At 58.3% G+C, this 20,968-nt stretch overlaps 1 protein-coding gene across 5 annotated transcripts in view; it reads right to left on the reverse strand.

The window, feature by feature from the left end:
* Positions 1–474: 474 nt before the first annotated feature.
* Positions 475–20,968, reverse strand: part of NPHP4 (nephrocystin 4) — a 140,480-nt gene continuing 119,986 nt past the window's right edge. Inside the window, exons 19-31 of one of the 5 annotated variants that reach the window (XM_059905402.1) lie at positions 19,107–19,287; positions 16,390–16,515; positions 13,615–13,823; positions 9,705–9,931; positions 9,393–9,579; positions 8,483–8,566; positions 5,307–5,463; positions 4,650–4,735; positions 3,992–4,077; positions 2,790–2,961; positions 1,966–2,145; positions 1,550–1,693; positions 475–1,043 (exon numbers count right to left, since the gene is read on the reverse strand). In XM_059905402.1, the coding sequence (XP_059761385.1) occupies positions 903–1,043; positions 1,550–1,693; positions 1,966–2,145; positions 2,790–2,961; positions 3,992–4,077; positions 4,650–4,735; positions 5,307–5,463; positions 8,483–8,566; positions 9,393–9,579; positions 9,705–9,931; positions 13,615–13,823; positions 16,390–16,515; positions 19,107–19,287 (1,980 nt within the window). In that variant the 3' untranslated portion in view covers positions 475–902. Of the gene's footprint in view, positions 1,044–1,549; positions 1,694–1,965; positions 2,146–2,194; positions 2,282–2,789; positions 2,962–3,991; positions 4,078–4,649; positions 4,736–5,306; positions 5,464–8,482; positions 8,567–9,392; positions 9,580–9,704; positions 9,932–13,614; positions 13,827–16,389; positions 16,516–19,106; positions 19,288–20,968 lie in introns of those variants that run through there. The other 4 variants (XM_059905470.1, XM_059905347.1, XM_059905542.1 and 1 more) reach the window with 4 other exon arrangements.

Below are 20,968 nucleotides of genomic sequence, written 5' to 3' on the forward strand. Positions count from 1 at the left end.
TGGAAGAAAGACAACATTTCTGAGACCCCTTGGAGCTGGGTGTGGCCAAGTGACTAGGTTCTGGCCAACAGGATGGGGGTGGGCGGTACAATGCCCCCTCCCCGCCGGCCCGACCTGATCCCTGGACTCCGTGACTGGGTGACCTCACGTGGTAAAGGGGATGGAGTTAAGGATCTTAAGACGAACGGTTGTCCTGGATCTTCCAGGTAAGTCCAATGTCATCACGGGGGCCTTACAAAGGGAGGCAGGGGGACCAGAATCAAAGCAGGAGAGGTGACAACAGAAGCAGAGGTCAGAGCTGCCCTCCCCTCAGGTCAGGACTGAGCAGACTCTCCCAGAGGCCACAAACCATGGGCCACCTGACTGTCCCTCGGCAACGTCATCCTCTAGGGAAAAGGAAGCTTAGGCTGCAGACAGAAAACTCTGACAATGGTGAAAACAGCAGAAAACGCTCAAGAAAACTGCCAAAAGAGAAAACGTGTAAAAATTTAGTATTTCGTACAACTTTTTTAAAAGATGTGAAATAATAATACCAGCATAAAAAAAATTACATAGCAAATAATACAGTGTTTGTATAAAACTCAGTTAAAAAACATAATTTTATCATTTAAAATGATTCAGAAAATACATTTTGCTGACAGTAAATCCTAACGTCACAGACGGTGACAATCCTCCATGTGCCGCAGAGAGAAACGGGCCCCGGGTACAGCGGGCGCGCATGTTCACGGTCAGGACTCCTGTGGGGCTGCTACGCGGGTGGTACCGGCAGCAGCCTGACCGGGTGGGAGCATCGCAAACGGTTAGGGGCACGGCAACCCCCCTCCCTCGGCCAAGTCCACAGTACCGAGTTCCGAGGCAGCCGCCTGACCCCGAACAGCTGCAGGACGGCCCCCGCCGCTCCTTTACTGGTAGATGACCTTCACGCAAAACGTCTCCTCGTTTTTGTCTTCGTGATCGTTGATGTAAATCAGAATCTCCTCCTCCCCGGCCTCCTGACGGGACGCAAACCGCAGGCCGATGGTGTAGGTCTCGCCTCCCCGGACCTGGCAAGAAGCATCGCCGTCCTAGCGCCCACCCCGCCGACCCCTCTCTCTCTCTCTTCCAGCCGCTTCCACGCAGGCAAACACACATTCCCCAGGCTCGCAGGCCCCAGAACATACACTCATGCTCTGAACCAAGCTTCCCAGTGTTACTGTCGAAGCCCTCACGGCTGCTCCTCCCAAGCCCCGGGAGACGCGTCACTAAACCCTCCACCGAGCGAAAGACCCGGGTCCGCCCGAGCCGCTGCTCACTTTCCCTGAAAGAGTCACAGGAGATGAAGGCCTAACTTGCCAGGCAGTCTGGATAAAACTGTTGCAAAACTGCAGGGAAGGTCGCCCCCAGGGCTGCCCCCGCCGGGGCCTGGGTGTTGGGTCAGAGGCCCGGCAGAGTTCAGCAGAGGGTGCCCCTGGGGGCCACAGGCCGTGCTCCCCCAGGACTTGCTGACGCCCCCAAGGCAGGGTCCCGGGAGAAGCAGCGCCCAGGCCCCCCACCCCGTGCAGCCCCGCACCTGGAAGGCGTCCTCCTTGAACTGCAGCAGGCGCGGGTGGTCGCTGTGCAGGCGGTAGGCCCTCGGGGAGGGGTAGGGGTTGGTGTAGGTGATGCGCTTGTTGGCGCCCTTCCCGGCCCCGGCAGGCAGTGTGATCTCAAAGGCCTGTGGGGAGGGCAGGGGTTGGCCCCGGGCTCCTTCTCCAGCCACTTCTTCCCAAGTCTGCCCTGCACTCCTGGGCCCCAGACGTTGGATAAATACGGCAGACAAGCCCCCCGAGTTCCCGGTCGCGGGGCTCACGGTACAGGAGGAAACACCCACCCCCCAGGCCCCCAGCCAGAGGGGCCAGGAGGAGGAAACGCCGGCCTGGATCTGGGCAGGCCAGGTCACAGGACACACCACCCGAACCGCGTGGCCCAGCGCGTCTCACGTCAGACCTTGGAGATGAGGGGTGGGCGGCAGGAGAGGCACACGAGCCACGAGGCCACCAGCTGGTGGGCGTCCACGTCGACCAGGTTGAGGTGCACGAAGCGGCTGCCCGCCCTGCGGGGCCTCACGCCCACATGCAGGTCCTGAACCCCGTGAGGGGGCAGCACGAAGACGCCTTTGGGGTCCGTCTTCAGGAACAACAGAGGAGAAGCAGGTCGGGAGGCAGCCCCTCGAGTCGTGCAGACGAGGGGTTTCCAGGGCGCGCAGCCCAGGGGCTGAGCGGGTCCCAGGGGAACCCCTGTGCTGGGCGGGAGGTCCCCTGGCCTGCGTGGGGTCAGAGGTAAGAAGGCCCGATCTGAGGCCAGAGCGGACCTCACCACCAGCACCCATGCCTGCGGGTCACAGTCTGTGCCCCCATCTGTGCGGGGCGAGTCCCCTCCCACACAGCGCGACGCTCTAAGTGTCAGAGTGGCCTCAGGAGAGACAGAGCTTACAGCCCCAGCTCTGAAGCCTGGCCTGCTGGCAGGGTGTCCGTGTCACCCTCGTTATCCAGATGTACGGTTGCAGCCGCACTGATTCCAGAGTTATCTGTTAATATTTACCTCCCAACAATTCTACAAATTCACCTTCAGGGCTTACGTGTCTCTCATCCCACAACGGCACATCTGATAAAGGGGATCTGAATGAAGACTCTATCAAAGTCTTCAGGACCGACCACCAGGCCGCAGCCCAGCTCCCACCCCCTCCCCGGGGTGGGCAAGGATGGGGAGGGGCCAGGGGACACCCACAAAACCCAACAGCCAACCCCACGCACCCCCGCCGAAGGCCATACCGTCAGCTCCTGCGGGTGGGAGCTGAAAGCCTTCACTTTCCTAACTGTCTGCATCCCCCGAAGGACAAGGGCCAGGCGGGTCCGCTGGCCTGTGACACAGGAGACGTCCACGCGCTGCAGGGAGTGGAGGTGGACCTGCCAGGTCTGGACGGGCGTCGCCAGCCAGCGGTCCCTGCGCGGGCAGAAGCCACTCACGGTCGGGTGAGGGCAGTACACCAACCGCGGGAGAGGAGCCCCGAGGAGGCTGAAAAGGCGGCCAGGAGGGCGGGCTGGGGCCCAGCCGCCGTCACCCGCTCGGCCACCTTCCCTCTGAGGTGGAAGCTCTCAGGCGGGGCTGCGGCCTCTGCGTGACTTTGACCCTGAACAGATACTCTGGAGGCATGGCAACGTGGGCTTCTGCAGATGTGCACCTAGGCCAGCTTAATCCCAAACCAGGCCTGGAGCAAAGTCCACGGGCAGCACAGAGTGGATGAGGACGTGGGCTTGGAGGTCACGTGGGCCTGAGCCTGGGGCCCGCGTTAGCTGCCTGGTGCCCGAGGACACTGACCCTTGGTTGTAAATGGGGTTCAGCATCACCTGCCCACGGGCCGTCAGGACAACACTCTGCGGCCACCACACAGCAGGTGTAGGCCTGGCGCTGCCCCTCAGCCGGGTGGGCACTCAGCACAGGAGACCCCCGCCCGTTCCCAAGTGGGCTGCACCAAACCCTCCAGCCTGCACCGGTTTTAAAGGGTCTTGAGGGCTGGGAGATACGACTTATAGGAAAAGGTAAAGGGACCGGGGTCATTTCACCCAGTCCTCGGGCATCAAAGGAAATGATGCCACCTTCCACCTCCCCTTGGGGGGCCTGGGCAGGACCGCTGCCTGCATTCCCTCGGACTCGGGGAGGGGACCCCAGGGACAAGGGCTGCCTGGGCCGTCCTGGCACTGTGCTGGGGCAGAAGCAGCCTCGAGTTTCTCTCCTGGCTGGGCTCCCGACATGTCCCTTAGGCTGTGGTGCCGCTCTGAGCAGAGGCGCCCTTGCAATGCCCCGGCCAGTCTGAGAACCTCACTTCATGTGGCCAAAGGCCCGATGGCCCCCAGCCCCGTCACAAGTTTAGAGGCAGACAGGGCTGGCCCACTTCCATTGCCACCAGCAGTCCCCAGCCTGCCTCCTCACCCCCTTTACCCACCCTCCAGACCACCAGGGCCCACGTACTCACGCATAAATGGTGACAAAGAAGTCTTTGATCTCTGGGCTGGGGCCACTGGCCACCTTCAGGAACACGTCTCGGGGCTCCCTGGGGCCCTGCCAGACAGCGGGAGGCACGTCACGGCCACACCACTGCCTCTCTGCTCTGACCCCGGCCCCCCAAGTCCGCAGGAAGCAAATGCAGGTGTGAACCAGGCCCCCTCCCCCCTAACACGTTTTTCATTTTCTGTACTCATCAGAATTCACTATTTTTGTCACTGCAAAAGAGAAAAATCATTAACTTCTTGATTTCATATTGAGTTTAATAATTATATTCTACAGGAGATTTTACCCAGTTTCCTAACCAATCATAATATGATTATGGCCGTTATCCTTACACAAAGGCAATTAATAAGTGCCTTAATCACCACTCACTTTATTCAGTTTGCCTCATGTCTTTTTTTTTTTAATTTAAATTCAGATAATCAAGGAAGTGATCTGCTAGCAGAAAAAATGAAAACTCATTCATAAAGCTCTCATGAGGATGTCAAAGTAGCCCTTCAGCATCTTAGAAAGAAACCACTTAAAGCAAAACCCTCAAATGAAGAGGCTGCAGGAGACCAGGGGTGCAGATAGTGGGCGGGGCCTGGCGGGGAAGGATTTTCCCGGGAGGGCGCTACAGAACTTACCATGTTCTGGGTCTCGCAAATGACATTCGGGTCACTACATCGTACGTAGACCGGGGGGTCCTCACCGGGCATCCCCACGGGAGCACCTGGAGTGGGGAATATCACGACAAATGTCTTTTCCCGAAAGCCTGGGCCATCACAGGTGTTCAGTGAACCCTGCTGGGGGATGGACACTGCCGCCTGCGTGGACACTGGCCCTTCCGTTCCGAGCCGCCTCCCCGGGGACTCACCCCAAGAGACTAACCAAAAGGAAGCGGGGGCGCCATGGAGCCAGTGCCAGACGTGAAAGGCTCGGATCTGTTCTAAAGGCACCAGCTGGAAATGAATCAGCAGGTGGAGGGGAGCCCGGAGAGCTCTCCAGGCTCAGGACTGAGGCCAGAGCAGAGCCTGACACCCGAGGCCGGGCAACCTTCCCAGGGCTGTGGATTTCAGAATGGAATCAGCCTGCCAAGGGCGCCTGTCATCTCGGAGGAGGTGAGAAGATCACCATGTCAAACGATCAAACGACTGAGGCGAGTGGCAGAATTTACAGCTGTGCCCTGTGTTGTTAAAGAGCATCGCAGGATGACGTAAGGACACCACTTGTCACCCTTGGGGAGAAGCCTTTTCCACCTGTTGAACCTGCCAAATGCCAGCCGTGGGGACGGCGGGACCTGCCTGGAAGCGTGTGCCAGGGCAGCAGGCGGATGGCCTTCTTCAGGAAGGTGAGCTCCGGGTGGTAGAAGCGGAAGACCTGGTCCACCACGTGGGGCTGCAGCTCCACGGTCAGGCAGAGCACGGCGAGGGGCTTGCCGCTGCCTGCGCGGAACAGAACCTGCCGGGAGAGCAGGTGGCACGGCATCAGGACCCACACGAGGGCTTGTGGGCTTGGAACAGGCACGCGGTGCACACTGCTCACCCTCTGCGCCCTCAGCACCCTGCCCGTCCGCCCCAGGGAGCCCCTCCTGAACTTGTGATCACCGTCTCCCGTTTTTCTTCACCATTCTCCCCTCTTTGGGTCTTTAAGCGACCCACAGTGTTGCTTCTGCCTTCCTGGAGCATCACCTGAAAGCCACTGCCCCGCGTGTCTCTTCCCACATCTGCTGGGAGGCGAGCCCCACCACTGCACCCTCATCCCCGGCAGCTGTGCCCTGACACTCCTGCCGGAATTTCACTGCTACGCTGGGACTTCAACTCTACAATGACCAGCCATTTATTTAGCTGTCGTGCACACAGACACACATAGACACACACACAGACATACACTCCTTAGCTCTCTCTGCTCAGAAGGACCGGAAGCAAAGGCACCCCTGTCGTAATGAGCACGCTCAGCACCCAGACTTTAGTTTCTAAACACCATTCACCACTAAAAGAAGCCTTAGATAAACGGCTGATTCCAGAAATGGAGCAGGAAAATGTAAGATGACTCTGGAACATCTTGTGTGCCGGGCACGAAGGAAGTGCTCCAAGAATGACAGGGACATGTCAAAAGGACAGAGGGGCCAGCTTGAAGCCGAAGCCACCAGTGGGCCAGGGACAATATGAGCAGCAAAACAAAGAAAGACAGGAACAAATTACAACCCACTGAATGAAACAGGAATTCATGGTCCATAATGGTGACAAACAAATTTCAGGAGTGAACGGATGAAGGCCAAGTGCTGCCTCACTTAGAACATGGAAGGAATGATGAAATCTGAAAGTCACCCATGGGTAACCATCATGCAAGAATCATCAGTGAAGAAATTTTAAAAAGAATGTCTCTATGTGTACAGCTGGGTCACTGTGCTGTACAGCAGAGACTGGCACAACATTGTAAATCAACTCTACTTTAGTTAAAAACAAAAGAAGCATCAGCGGATATTAAAACTAGCTGCAGAAGTTGAATGAGGAGCAGGATATTTACAGAGCCTGAGTATCTCCCGACAAAATACTTACCCATTACTTTCTAATTATCAACTATAAAATACTTCTTAATTGATTTTACATTGAAGGAGCCTGGCAGACACCATCTTAACCAAATAAGAGAGTTAAATTAACATCACTGGTAATAGAGCAAATCAACGTTGTGTCCCTCCCAATAAGAGGTTCTGAGAAGAACACAGCAAAACGTCTGTGCTTTTCCTGCCCTGAATGCACAGCCTGAACCCACCGACGAGCAAACACCAGACAAACCCAGACTAAGCGGCAGGCAGCAGAAATGACCTGTGCGCTTCAAAAGCACCGAGGGCGTGAGAGGCAAGGAAAGCTAGGGCGGGACCACCAGACGCACCGTGGGAGCCTGGGTGGGTGAGGGATCCAGTGTTGGGATATTTGGTAAAGTGCAAGCTGGGTCTGTGATGAGATTGTATCAGTGCCCATTTCCTGATTTCCCCGGTTCTACTGTGGTGATGGAGCAGAGTGGCCTTATTTTCAGGCCATATGAGCTCTAAGTTTCATGGAACAATGGGGCAGTCTGTCCATAACTTATTGTCAAATTGTTCAGAAAAAAATAGGGATAAATATAGACACAGAATGATAAGGCAAATGTAAAATGTCAACAACTGGGAAATCTGGGTAAATAATTCATGGGAGCTCTTTGCACTATTCTTATAACTTTTGTCTAAGTTTGAGATCTTTTCAAAATAAAGAGTTGTTTAAAAAAAAAAAAAAAAGGCACAGGCGCTGACTTGAAAGGTATGGCCAGAGAGAGGACAGTTTTACAGCCCAGTGCCTGCCACACAGCAAATATAAAACCATGAGTTCATAATAAGACCCCCAAAAAACTGACCATCTTTGGATGTTCCCAGGGCACATTTCATTATTTTTAAAATTGATAAATAAAGGGAAAGAACCCAACATTTATCCTGACCTTCTGGTATTAAGTATCAATATATTCAGGGTAACCAAACGGCTGATGGGGGAAAGCTCTTGTTTATAGAAGAGTCACAGCTAGTAAGTACAAGAACAGTGAGAGGATTTCACCGTTTTCCACCTGGTGGGATAATGGATGTGGGCAGTGGATCCTTAGCGGACACGTCGGCTACCAGAACAGCCACCCGCCGCGGCCTCTGCACGTGAAGCCGTGGTTGGCCTACGGAGGCCGGCCCACGCCCAGCGTCGCCACAGACAGAGCCTCGAGGACAGCGGGCCCCAACTCCCACAAACCGACCGTGATACGATGAGTGACCAGCAGGGACTGGACATCGGGCCGTCCTGAGGATTTGTTACTAATTTGGGGGCAGTGATGTCACATAGCCCGGTTTTGTTTTTTTTTTTAAGTCCTTATCTGTTAGAGATACACGCTGAATAAGATATCTGGGATTTGTTTTAAAACTCCAAACTCATGTAAGGAAAAATGTATTAGCCTCTCAGATTTAATTTATAGCCCTAAATAAAGAGCCGACATATTCCTCAGACAAAGGCAAAGCTGCGGCTCCACATTTAAGTAAAACACAGCAAATCTCCCCCGAGGATGGGGCTGTGGACACAGGGCTGCCAGGTCCTCAGTCTGGGACGGCACCGAAATCTGTCCTGGGGGGGTGGTGGGTGGAGGGTAAAAGTGTTTCTGTTTTTACTTTCAACCTCCTACAAAAGGCATCTGTCTACCAAACAAACAAACAACAACAAGAAAACTTCAGAAATTCCTACAAAACGACAGTGTCCCAAGCTCCCCTAAGGACATCCCATCGGCAGGCAGGGGGTTGATAAGTGTGCCCTGCAAATAAGCCGCCCCTGAGGTGGCAGTGGGACTGAGTCCTATTTACCAGAAGTAACAAACAGCAGGACCCATGACGCGCTTCACCTGGTCCTCTCACAAGACCCCTGGCTGGCACTGCAAGACCTCGGAACATCGGATGGGCGGTCTGCCCGCCTACCTTGGCGTGTTTGGTGGGCATCGTGCTGGACTTACGAGGTGACCCAGCGTCCGTGTCCTTCTCGAATCTCAGCTCAGCAGAGGCCTGCGAGAAACCAGGGAGCCCCCGGGTCATGAGACGGAGGCCCAGGGTGACAGGCACTTCTTCCTACCAGTGGGGCCTCTACCTGTAGGAATGGCTGCTGCCCTGGGCCCAGGGCTCCAGGGTCTCATTTATGCTCAGAGTGAACCCCAGGCGGCTGCTGTTATTAACCAGCCCACCGCCCCAAAGAGGAAGCAGAGGCCGTGTGAGCAGTGGGGACAGGGGGCGGTGGTCAGGTCCTGTAACCCAGCTCCACCCGAAGCCAGAGGTCTGACACCTTCATCACGGTCCTGATGACCTCTTGCCCCAAAAGTGCATCCAAAGAGCCTGCACTGAAACCTGTGAGCCTCTCACGCCCGCCTCCGTGATGACCACTGCCCTACAGAGCTGACTCACAAGGTCAGGAAGAAACGCGCACGCCGCGTCCGCCCTACCAGAGCCCGCGCTCGCTCACACCCTGACGTGAAACCCCCGAGTCTCTGCGGTTCACGTTGGGGAGCAAACGCTACGTGAGAAGCGGGCAAACGGCAGTAACTGGGGAGTTTAGAAAACACTAGATCTTCTGAGGTTTAAGAAAGGCTCTTTTACCAATTTAGCAAAGAGAATGAAGAGGAGGTGGTCCAGCCTTTCCTGAGCACAGGTGAGCCACGGGGCCGCTGGGCACAGCGTAGGTGCCAGGACGTGTGGAGGGGCAGGTGGGGCGGGGGACGGCCGAAGACTAACCCTCCCACCGCATGGCAGGAGGCCCCCATCTCCCACGTTACTTGGCAAATGGGCTTCCCCGGTGCCCAGCCAGCCCCCTCGGCACGGGAAGAATGGCCTTCCCCACCTGTGCCGAGGCCCGCGGACCCGCAGAGAAGGTCTGGAACTTGAAGGGGATGTGGACCATCTCCCGGGGGCGTAGGAAGAGCTGGGGGGTCAGGCTGCCCCGCGGGTGGAACATGTCCTCCTCCAGGGGCGTGTGCAAGCCGGTCAGCTCTTTGAAGTACCGCCACTCCCGACTGTCCAGGATGAGGCTGGAGGGAGGGGAGACGGCGCTGGGCACAATGTCCTTCCCGGTCGGTCCCAGGACCCGCGAGGGTGAAACCAGCTCGGCTTTCGGGCGGGGCTGGGGGCCCGAGGGGGCGCCCCGCCCTCCCACCTGAGCTCAGCGCTGTCGATCGCAATGGTCACGGTGTGCTGCGTGTTGTCGGGGTTCCTGAGAGCGAACTCGAAGAACTCGGCGGCGCCCAGCGTGGCACGGACGGTGTGCCGCGTGGTGATGGCCAGGCTCAGCGCGTTGGCGATGCTCTCGGCCTTGGTGCGCTCCCGGTAGGCGGCGATGAGCTGCAGGTCCCGAGCGTGCTGGGCACGGATGCTCTGCTGGGCCTGCGGACACAGGGGCCGAAGCGGGGCCACGGTCCCGGGTGCCCTGCTGCTTGGGGGCTGTTCTCTGGCCCCTTCCCCACCCGCCCCAAACACCACATCTCCTTGGAATCACCACCCCCCCCACCACCGACACGGGGTCGGTTGGGACTGGCCACCTACAGCTCCAGGGGACAGGGAATGGGGCTGCCCGTCTACAGCACCCCAGCTTCCCTCTGCCCACAGGTGCTGTACCCGTGGAAGGCGGGCTCTGCCCACATGCCCCTGAGACTCCAACCACCCACCAGGGCACAGTGGGAATTAAGAGCAGAAGCTACCAATAAAAGAGGGAAGAATGGTCCCCAAACTAAGGCGGGTGACCGGCTCACCGGCCAGGCCTCCGGCGTGGCGGCGGGAGCCCTGTCTGCGAGCAGAGTCCCCAGGAGGGGCTGCGGCCGGGCCTGACTGACCGCAAGCTGGGCCAGGGTCCAGACCCAGGCACGCTGCCTTGGTGGGCTCAGTGTGGGTCCTTCGTCCACCTCCTTCTTTAAATGCCTTATGTTTCAATGGGCTTGGCCACCCCAGATGTGTTCTAGAGGCTGGGGACAGGCTTATCTTTCTCGGGTGCCTTGCAGTAAAAAGTGAGGCCCGTCGGAGGCTTTGCAAGCCCAAGACCTAGAAGGCATGCCCACGTGCTAGGGAGGCAGCTGGGCACTGAGGGCCTTCTAAACCAAGGAGGCCCAGGCACCTGAAGGCCTTCGGACTCTAACTCAGAAGGTGAGGACCGAATCTGACCTCTCACTTAAATTATTTTGGAGACTGACTTTCCAACATCCAAAGCTTTGGCCTTTCCCCCACAGGGGAATTGAAGCTGAGCTTTTAGTTTCTCCCTGGGGATTTAAAAACGGGAGGGTGGTCATGTTGACATCTGAGGCCTCCCTATGTGGGCACTTTATGATCAGAGCTTCTCGACGGGATGGAGCCTCTACCAGGCTGGGCTGGGCGGCACGGCCAGATGTAATTTAGGGTGAGAAACAGACAGAGCTCGGCTTTTCAACCTCGACTTGAGACAGCGGGTTGTTCTGACCTGCCAGGGACACAACCTGTACTGCCCACCAGTTAGAGGCCCTGGGACGAGGGCCCTAGGGGACAGGCCACATGGAGGTGGGCACAGGACTGGCCCATCAGACTGACCACCCGGGCGGGCACCGTGACGGCCACTCCCTGGTTTTCCATAGGCCTGGTGGCTAAACGCCACAGGCCGAGAGAGTGTGGCCCCAGGGCATCAGGTGCCCGCATGGCCCCTGGCCAGGTGGAAAGGCTGGAAAGAAGGATCCACCTGTGGGGGCACCTGGCATGACCCAGACTGCGCGAGGCTGCCGTTAACCGCAGGCTCAGCCTTGTACAGACGCGAGCCAATCCTCCAGCAACAGCTTTACCAATGACTAGAGCCACCAGTAAAACAGAGGTGCTGTTTCGGTCTCTTTCTGCCATAGACTTGTCTTCTTTCTTAATTTGAAACCCATGCAGGCAAAGGTGATGACACGTATTGGACCCCTCAGACCCCAAGAGGCAGCAATTCGCACTGTGGCCCCGTGACAGGTCCAGGGATGGGCAGGGAGACCCGTGGGCCACGTGCTGGCATTTCTGGAAAGTAAAGTCCTCTCTTCCGTGGCACTTGGCATGTTTTGACAACATGGAACGTGGGACTAGTGCCACCAATTTGCTAGCGTGAGGGGCAATCCCGGAGCTGCTGGGGTGTCCCTGTAGAGGGTACGCAGAGGAGAGAGGACGCAGGGACTGACCGCTGTCGCTAGGGCAGCCGCCGTCCTGAGCACTGCACACAGGTTAAGCCGAGTGACCCTCACAGGGAGGCTGTGACTGTCCCAGGGCACCACAGGGATTCCAAAGCAGGTGTCAGCCCCACACTCTGTGCTCCTGGCCCCAGGCTCACCACCTCCCCCAGGAAGTCCCGAGACCCTCAGCCTCCCCCGAATCTGACCATCAGGGAGAGAAAGCTGCACCCCAGCTGCCCTCGGCCTCCCCCCCGCACAAGAGGTCACACACGGTTCCACACGCTCACCACGCGCGTGCAGGGCCAGCCGGGACACGGCTCCTGTCGACTCTCTTCCCAAGGACCCACTGATTCCATAGAACTCCCATCCCTTCTTCAAGGAAGGCTGAGAAAGCTGGAAGGGAGAGAGACTACCGCATATCTGATACATCAAGTTACTTTCACCTCAAAATTCTCCAGGGCTATGAACCCAGGAAATCATTACAATTTAGTGGAAATTCTTCTTGAATTTGGAAATCCAATTACTTCCAAATTCACGGCTGTATTCAAAATGAGGGTTCTGACCTGTTGATTTCTCTATTAGAACATATCAGAGCTTCCCTGGTGGCGCAGTGGTTAAGAATCCGCCCACCAATGCAGGGCACACGGGTTCGAGCCCTGGTCCAGGAAGATCCCACATGCCGTGGAGCCACTAAGCCCGTGTGCCACAGCTACTGAGCCTGTGCTCTAGAGCCCGCGAGCCACAACTACTGAGCCCACGTGTCTCAACTACTGAGCCCGCGTGCCTAGAACCCGTGCTCTGCAACAAGAGAAGCCACTGCAATGAGAAGCCCGCGCACTGCAACGAAGAGTAGCCCCCGCTCGCCGCAACTAGAGAAAAGCCCGCGTGCAGCACCGAAGACCCAACGCAGCCAAAAATAAACAAATTAAAAAGAACATATCAAATAAGAGGAAACCAGCCAAATGAATCATAATAACAATGATGCTAACACCACCGGCAGCTGTCGGGCTGAGGACCTGCCGTGCGCGGGGCCCAACCCCCCAGACGCGGGAGCCGCTTGTGTCCCCGGCTGACAGCGGGCGGAGCCTCAGAGGCTGCCGAGGAGGGAGCAGCCTGGGTGCTGGCCGGGGAGGAGGCCTGCCCCAAGCCCAGCCCACGGCCGGCCTCCCCTCAGGGCGTCCCCACAGCCACAGCGCTGCTCCTCGGCCAGCAAGACTCTGCCGCCCTCTGCCCGGGACCCGCTGGTCCAGCCGGCTGTCTGGGCCCCTCCCACTGTGCTCTGCTCCTCCCCCCACCAATTGGACTGAATGGTCTTTTGCTTGGTGGTTTATTTCTGTCTCCCTCCCTCCACGGCCCACCTCTGCGAGCACCAGGGGAAGGCCGGCCACTGCCTGTGTCTGCCAGGCCATGGGCACAGGCCTGGCCCCTGAGAAGGACGGCGTCTGTTCAGACACCCGCCTGCCTCAATGTAAAGGATCCTCAGGCCCCTGTGGCTTCCTTATCCCGTAAACTCCCGCTTCTTAGGTCTTATTTAGATTTTTAGTCTCAGGTGGGAATTCTGGCAAGATCGATCACTCTGACAACTCGTGATGTAAACGTTTTCATGGCTCTGCTCCCCACACCTGGGGAGCCCTCAGAATCCCCGTCGGAGCTTTCTTAAAAGCCTAGGCTCCAAGGACACTCCCCCCAACCAAGGGAGGGGAGCCCAGGAGTCAGCTTTTACACAAAGCGCGCCAGTAATTCTGGCCTGGAAACTTCCCTCGGTGGCTGAGAGGTCGGGTCACATGTTCTGTAACCAGGACGCGGCAGGAGGATGAGGGAGCCCGCAGGAGAGGGGCGGGGCGGGGCGGGGCGGGGCGGGGGCGGGGCTGCTCCCGCGGCGTTCCCGAGGACGCGGGGGCGGAGCCTCACCAGCGCGCCCAGCCCGCAGCGGCCGGGCTCGGCTCCGCGCTCCCGCAGGTGCACGGCCCGCATGCGCTCCATCTTGCGCCTGCGGACGGCGTCCCCCTCGCGGCCGGCGCCCTGGGGCCGCGGGGTCCCCGGCCACGGGGGCGAGAAGAGCAGGGCGGCCAGCTCACTGTCCACGTCGGCCAGCTTCTGCGCTTGCACCACATTTTTCACTGCTGGAAGGTTCAAAGAGAGGGCCAGAGGTTAAAGGTCAGAGTTTACGTTCTCTAAGCAGCCACGGCTCCACGCCCTCCAGAGCCAAGCCTCCAGCTTTTCATAAACCCTCAGAGGCTGGTAAAGGTGGAAATGACACACCCTCCCTCCACGGCGTCCCTCCCTTACCAGCCTCTCACATAGAAGGGATTCTGTCTCGGTGCTTAGATACAAATGTATTAATGCCCACTAGGGGGTCTGCTAGGGAGAAGGTCAGCGCTGTAGAAGCTCAGGCTCTCAGGATTCTCCAGACGCCCTCGCCCAGGATGGCGCCCCTGCTCACCCCCAGCCCCCCAGCAAGCACCCCCGATGCCCAGCACACTGTCCGGGCTCTCAGGTACGCTGTCCTGTCAGGTCCTCAAACCCACCCTGGGTGCGGGTTATCAGGAGGCCCGAGCTCAGATCAGGAATCGGGGGCTCCAATGAGTTGTGCCCTGAGGGCCCGGGCCAGCCGGGGTGGGTGGAGCCCAGAGCTTCTCCTCTCTGCACCCGGCTGCCTCTGGCTGGCTGGGCCCCCAGAGCACCATCTCCTTCGGGGGTTCTACTCGAAGCCTAGACCCACAGGAAAGCTGTGTAGCCGACAAACAGAAGCCACGATAGGCCAGGCCCCGGCAGGCAGGAGAGCTACTTTCTCCCTCCCATCACTGGCTGTGCCACTGACATGCACACGTGGCACGTGCCACGTCACAAGCTGACACGTGAGATTCCCGGACAATCAGTAAACCCAGCACAGGCGGCAGGTGAGAGGGAACACCCCAACTTAGCATCATGTCCTTCCTTCAGGCACCCCCAGAACCATGGGAAGTATGCGCGAGCCTGAACTCCGCCGGCTGGAGCCCCCTCCCCGCCCTGGAGAATCTCTGCCTCCTGCTGCTGTGCTCCACGTGATGGTGAAGCAGCTTCCCCTCACGCGCCACCTCTCCTTCCATCACACGTAAACAAGCGCTATTTCCAGGTTCTTCAGGTGCCCTGAGATGGCGCAGACGTCTCAAGTGGCCACCCCAAAAGGGCACTTTTCGTGTGTCTGGGGTCCAGCTCCATGGGAACGGGAGCTCCAACCTGCATCGGGCTCAAGCAGCCCGAGGCCCCCGGTCCCGAGTGGAGGGGCCAGGGTGGGAGACGAGCCAGGCTGGGGGGGTGATCAACTGGCTTGTGTGTTCAGACTGCATCACCCCGACCGTGGGGGTGATGGGACCGTGTAGGACCACACTGCTGAAGCCAGGAAGCGCCTTGCGAAACTCTGGCACAACTTCCTGCTTCCAGAACCTTGCCCGGGGGGTGGAGACATGGCTTCTGGTGGAGCGCCCAGCCCTCTGGTTTTGACCAAAATAGGGATTGGAAGACTGATGACTCCAGAGGCTCTGGATCCCTCAGCAAACCCTCGCTGTCACAACTCCCCGCGCTGCCCAGAGGAGCCCCCGACCTGCCAGGCCCCGGGCCACGGGTTTTACAAATCCTCTCGTACCTGTCCCTGGTTGGGGGGGGGGGGGGGGATGGGAGGCACTCCCTGCTCCGTGGAGCCAGCTCTCCATCCATTCTCTTGGTGGCCAAGGGGACCAGCTGGGGATGGGGAGGCACTGGCCCCAAAGCAGGAAATCCAGATTCTAGCCCAAGTTCACCACCCTTAACCACACAACCGGCCATGTCACCTGACCTCTGTGACTCAGTTTTTTCAACATTAAAATGAGGAAGCTGGCCATTAAAGTTTTATGGGTCATTAAAGGACCCATAAAGTTTGGGCTGGAGTTTCAGGGGACTCGTGGGATTCTGGAGACCTTCCAAGATGGCACCAAAGGCCTCCCAGTCCTGACCCCCGCAGCTCTGGAATTCCCACCCAGGGCACAGGTTCAAGACCAACAAAGTCAAGGGCCATCAACACAAGACGCTCATGGCAGTTTCCGATTCACATGAGATGACCTGCAACCTCTGGGGGCTGCTCCTCAAAGGGCACCTCACACTTTTCATTCCAATGCCAAGTATTTTACATTCAGGTCTGGGGGGTCATTTGAAAGGGGACGGAAAAACTTCCGTGTTATGCGATATTTTCACAAGCCCAGGTCTTTATCTCCCGAGCCTCTCTTCTCCCCAACATGGGGAGTTTCAAATTAGTTTTTAAAAAACAGCCTACATTCATCCTGACCTTTTCCTCCTGTCCCCTTTCCCCTGGGGAGGAGCAGCTACCCGAAAACAAACGCCACTCCTAGGACTGTAATCTCCACCAAGTAACACCGGCGGCTTCCCCAGGGCCCAGCCTAGACAGCGCTGGGCTGACAAACGCAGTGACTCGACGTGGCCTGCAGGTCACTGAGCCGGAGGCGGAGCCACAGCTCGGGCCCCCAGATCCAGAGGGCAGGGCCCCACAACACAGGCGCACGCGTGTGCTCTTGCACACGCACACACGGACACGCACGCACACACACGCACACACACGCGGCCCTCCACCTCTCGCTCTGCCCCACCGCCCGCCCACCGCCCCGAGCACAACCCCCAGCCTCCACCCGTAGGCCCCTCGGTCTCTCCACTCACGCCTGGGAGCCCCGGGCGTGAGAAGGCCACCTCCCGAGAAGCCGGTGGCTCCGTCATTCGAGATGACCCGCGACCTGGAAGGTGGCAGTGAGCTGGGACTCCTCACTCTCCGTTCACACAAGTGACCTGAACGAAAAACACCCCCCGCCCCGCACGAGACATAAGTACCAGAACAGAGTCGATGACACTCACCCGGATCCCCGCCCACAACCCCACTTTCCACTCTCAGGTCGGAGTTCGTTTTGCAGCAGAGAAACGGCAGGTGGGCAGAGGCCCGTTTCCTTCGAGCTCCCTGCTCTCCAGGTCCACACTCTCCTCTGTCTAACCTCTGCTTTCCCACCACAAGTCGGGGCTCGAGACGCTCAGGGCAGGTCTCCAGGGGGCCCGGCCCCGGGCTCTGGGATGGTCGCAGACTCTCCTGTCAGGCCCTCGAGTGTCATGCTGTTCCAAGGCCTTTGTGCCCTTCTGCACACGTCTGCGCCCAAACACGCCTCGGGGGAGACACCCTGAGAGCCCCGGTACCTGACCGTGAGCCGGCGGTCAGGGCAGCCTGCCCTCCCCAGGGAGGCCCCACGGGAGACCTGCAGATACAGTGGCAGCGGAGCTCCCAGGGGAGCCGTGGCCACACGCACAGCCAGGATCACGGGGTCAAAGAAAGGAAAGGGGCTCTTGGGATCTCTAAATGATGAATGACCCCGTAAAGCCTCAGAAGAGGCTGGCAAAAAGACGGCGTCAAAAAGCTCGCCTGAGCCGAGAAGTCGCCAAGCACGAGGACGGCCCTCTCCCACGGAAAGAGTCACAGGAGACCTGGGCGTGGGTGACAGATGCCTGGATCCGCGGCTGTGAATGCAGAGGCGGGGCCCCATCCGGGCAGGCGCCGACCGTGCCTCTGTCACCCTGAAGGCCCGCACGGCAGCACCCCATCTGCTGGCCCGCGCCTGCTGCGCGCTGCAGAACAACCAGTTTCAAAAAGAAACAAAAGCCACGACGCTTTTTTTTTGTTCAAGAACTGCAGAATGTACAGAGGAAAGCACGGTGCGGCCGCGTCGTACAAGCGTGCTGCGCGCGGCATCTGTCCTCTGCCTCACGGCCTCCCAGGCTGGGTATCTCAGGCTCCTTCCCACGAGCTTATCTCTCTCTTGCAGGCAACGTATGAAAATGACAATTTAAGATAACGCATAATGGAGCTAATCTTTCTTCTGAAGATAAGATTTTAAAATCTGGAATCACTGCACATTTGTGGGCTGGTGAATTAAAAATAAAAATAACCAACACAATCTTGGAAGCAGAATGCTTCTAGCAACTCCCCTCAGCCGTAGGCGCTTTTGAATAATGTCTGCTTCTCACACACAGCTCATTTATTTCTCCAGAACCTAATTGAGTTTTGCCGTTTCCATATTGTCTGTTCTCCAGGCTGCCTTGGATCCTACATTTGTAAACACGGGAGCAGAAGCCCCAGACCTGGCTTAACGGGCTCCGCGCTCACACCTGCCGCTCTGTCCCAGCTCTGCCAGCTCCGCGCTCTCGGCACAGGTGGAAATGGCCCACGGGGCTCGAGGTCTAAAATCAGGCTGGGCTGTAAGGAATGGAAAATTCCCCAATAAAACGACAGAGGTTTGAGTCCAGAAACCTCAGATGGCTTGGTGTTGTCCTGCTTTCAATCCTTCCTCTGTCCCCTCGAGGGGGATGGAGCGGGCTTGTCACTAGCCCCACGAGGGCTCACACCGGCCTCTGCCCTGAGGCGGGCACAGGCAGGCATGCCTGGCCTAACGTCCCCTGTCCCATCAGGGGCCTCAGTGGAGCCCCCAGAATGTCCAGGCAGGACCATCCCAGCAACACCCAGCCCCAGCCTCCTGCCCACATGGAAGGAGGACTGGGGCTTTCCTCGGCGTCTCTGACGAGCAGCCCTTGGGACACCATCTGACGTAAGGTCAAGGTGCTCGGCTCTGAACAAGCACGTCCCTCTGCCCCTCTGTTCCCAAGCTGTGTGGTGCGGAAGTTTAGGAACAGTTCTCTCTTCTCTCCTCCACAATGAGGCAGTGCTATGAGCTGAAACTCCAGATGAAACTCTCTCCCGAAACCAGTCATCTTATTTGAGGATCGTCACAGCGATGCCCCATGGATGGTACCAGAAATAAAACGTGGGCAAGACGGAGACAGCTAATAATACCAAACCCCGACCAGAAATCAGGAACACCAAACAACCGGTGCCAGGGAAGGCTCATTGGTCAAGGGCAGACTCAGTGGTCAGGGGAAGGCTCAGTGGTCAAGGGCAGGCACTCAGTGGTCAAGGACAGATGCTCAGTGGTCAAGGGCAGGCACTCAGTGGACAAGGACAGGCTCATTGGTCAAGGACAGATGCTCAGTGGTCAAGGACAGATGCTCGGTGGTCAAGGGCAGATGCTCGGTGGTCAAGGGCAGATGCTCGGTGGTCAAGGGCAGATGCTCGGTGATGAAGGACAGATGCTCAGTGGTCAAGGGCAGATGCTCGGGGGTCAAGGGAAGATGCTCAGTGGTCAAGGGCAGATGCTCGGTGATGAAGGACAGATGCTCAGCAGTCAAGGGCATAATTAGTAGTCAAGCTAACGAGAGCTCTTCTGAATTCCTACTGAGTGCTGATGCCCACGATGTGACCACTGTCCTGAGGGGGCTCACGCCCCAAATGGGAAGAAGAGTAGCCACCCAGGAACAAGAGCAAAGCTGCCAGGGACTCTTACCCACGTTGGCCAAGGTCAGGTGCAGCCGGCCCTTCACCACCGTGTGGACGTTGATGGGCTTGACGCAGCCAAACCTGGTCACGTCTCCACTCACCACCATGGTGTCCTGTTCGTGCTCTGTCGCCACGACCTCAAGCTCATGCGAGACCTGAACAGCTGGGCGCCCTTGGCGGAGGAGGTGCTGCGGAGGAGAAAGGACCGGTCAGAGGGCGGCCGAGGCAGGCGCTATCTGCTTCTGAAAACCCAAGTCCCTGCTGTCGGGTCTTTCCCCCAAATCCTTAACAAAGTGCATCCCGATTCACCCACTGAGCAAACCCCAGGGATGCACGAGCGGGCCTGGCAGCCACCTGCATGGAGCCCCCTCCGCGCAGAGAAGATGAGAACACGGCGCAGAACAAGGGGGGATGCTGAGGAAGCCCAGCTCCGCGTCGGCGGGAGCCCCGAGGAGCCTCCACTGGGCCCCTCAGGACGAAGATGTGCCTCCAGGCAGGGGTGGGGCACGCCAGGCCCGGGCGGGACACAGGGGGCGTCAGTGTGGCAGAAAGGCAGGCAGCAGGTCCGAGGAGGGGCCGCGGGGCAGACGGAGCTGTGTCAAGAGGGTCCTTTCCGACCCCACTCTTCTCTGCTAATCAAGTTTAACCCTTCGGAACTCTCCTGAGCCCAAGAGCGAGTGGGGCCGGCCGGGAGGGAGGCTGGGCCCCTTCTCCTGGGAGGCCTGGGCACGTCACCAGGCCTCCTGACTGCCACCCGTAAATGGAAGTGCGGGGCCAGGTTCAGGTCCTGCTTCTGGAATTCGGGCCCTGTCCCTCCAGCACTTGTCCTCTGCCTGTCTCTGGGGCGGACACGCCCAGACCAGATCCCTCCTGAGCGGGTCTGGGGCTTCCAGCTCCGGAGAACCTGCTTGCTCAGCAGCGCTTGTCCACATAACGCCAACACGTTCACGGTCCAGGAGCCTCGGCAGCCAGACGGGGTGAAGACCCCTCCAGAGGGTGGCCAGTCAAGGCAAGAAGCGACGCCCGGCTGCCCCAGGAGCAGTGATGCCAATAAAAACAGGGTATCGCGTCTCGCCTAGGAAACTGCAGAGGTTTTTTTTCCCACCCTCAGGCGCCTTGGTCATCTTCTGGGAAGAGCGCCATGCCGGGCCCCTGGGCCCCCTGCCCGAGGCTCCACATTTGCGCACCCGTGACTCGGAAATGCGGCTTTGGGGCGTTCTCATTTGGGGAGAAGATGATGGAGTCAGACCTGGGCTGAAAGCCTGGTCCCAGCACGACCTGGGGCCTCGGCTTCATTGCTGGACACGGGGATCAGGGCAGCAGTCCCAGGGCCGGGCGGAGGACACCGCAGCGGAGCTGGGGGGCAACCAGGCACCGGCAGCGACCACCGCGAGACCCCAGCGATGCTGGCGCTGTCACCGCTCAGGAACTGAGCTGGAGAGGTGAGCCAACATGACTCCAAGATGTTCCCTGCAGTGTTTCCCCCAGGAAAGGCGCTTAACTGTCCAACAACGGGGGGCAGTGCGACGAGCTGTGATGCGTCTGGAAACGCAGGAAATACCCACAGAAGCGCACGTAAGCACCTGACAGCTCAGGACCTGGACTTGCACAAATTTTCCATCTTTTCTACATAGATGTTAACGTGAAGACTTGCTTATTTTTAAAAAGTAAAATTCCATTTTATTTAAACCAATTCTGTGTCAGTAAACCTGACAGCACTTGTTGAAGGGGCTCTTCGTGGAGGATGAGATCAAATAACCACTCCATTCGCTTCACTCGCCCCTCCCTCCCCTCGCCTCGCCCCGCTCCGCCCCTCCTGCCTTTCGCCTCACCCCTCCCTCCCTCCTTCTATTCATCCATTCTCAGCCA

Source organism: Balaenoptera ricei, chromosome 1 (genome assembly GCF_028023285.1).
Source record: "Balaenoptera ricei isolate mBalRic1 chromosome 1, mBalRic1.hap2, whole genome shotgun sequence".
Classification (NCBI taxonomy): domain Eukaryota; kingdom Metazoa; phylum Chordata; class Mammalia; order Artiodactyla; family Balaenopteridae; genus Balaenoptera; species Balaenoptera ricei.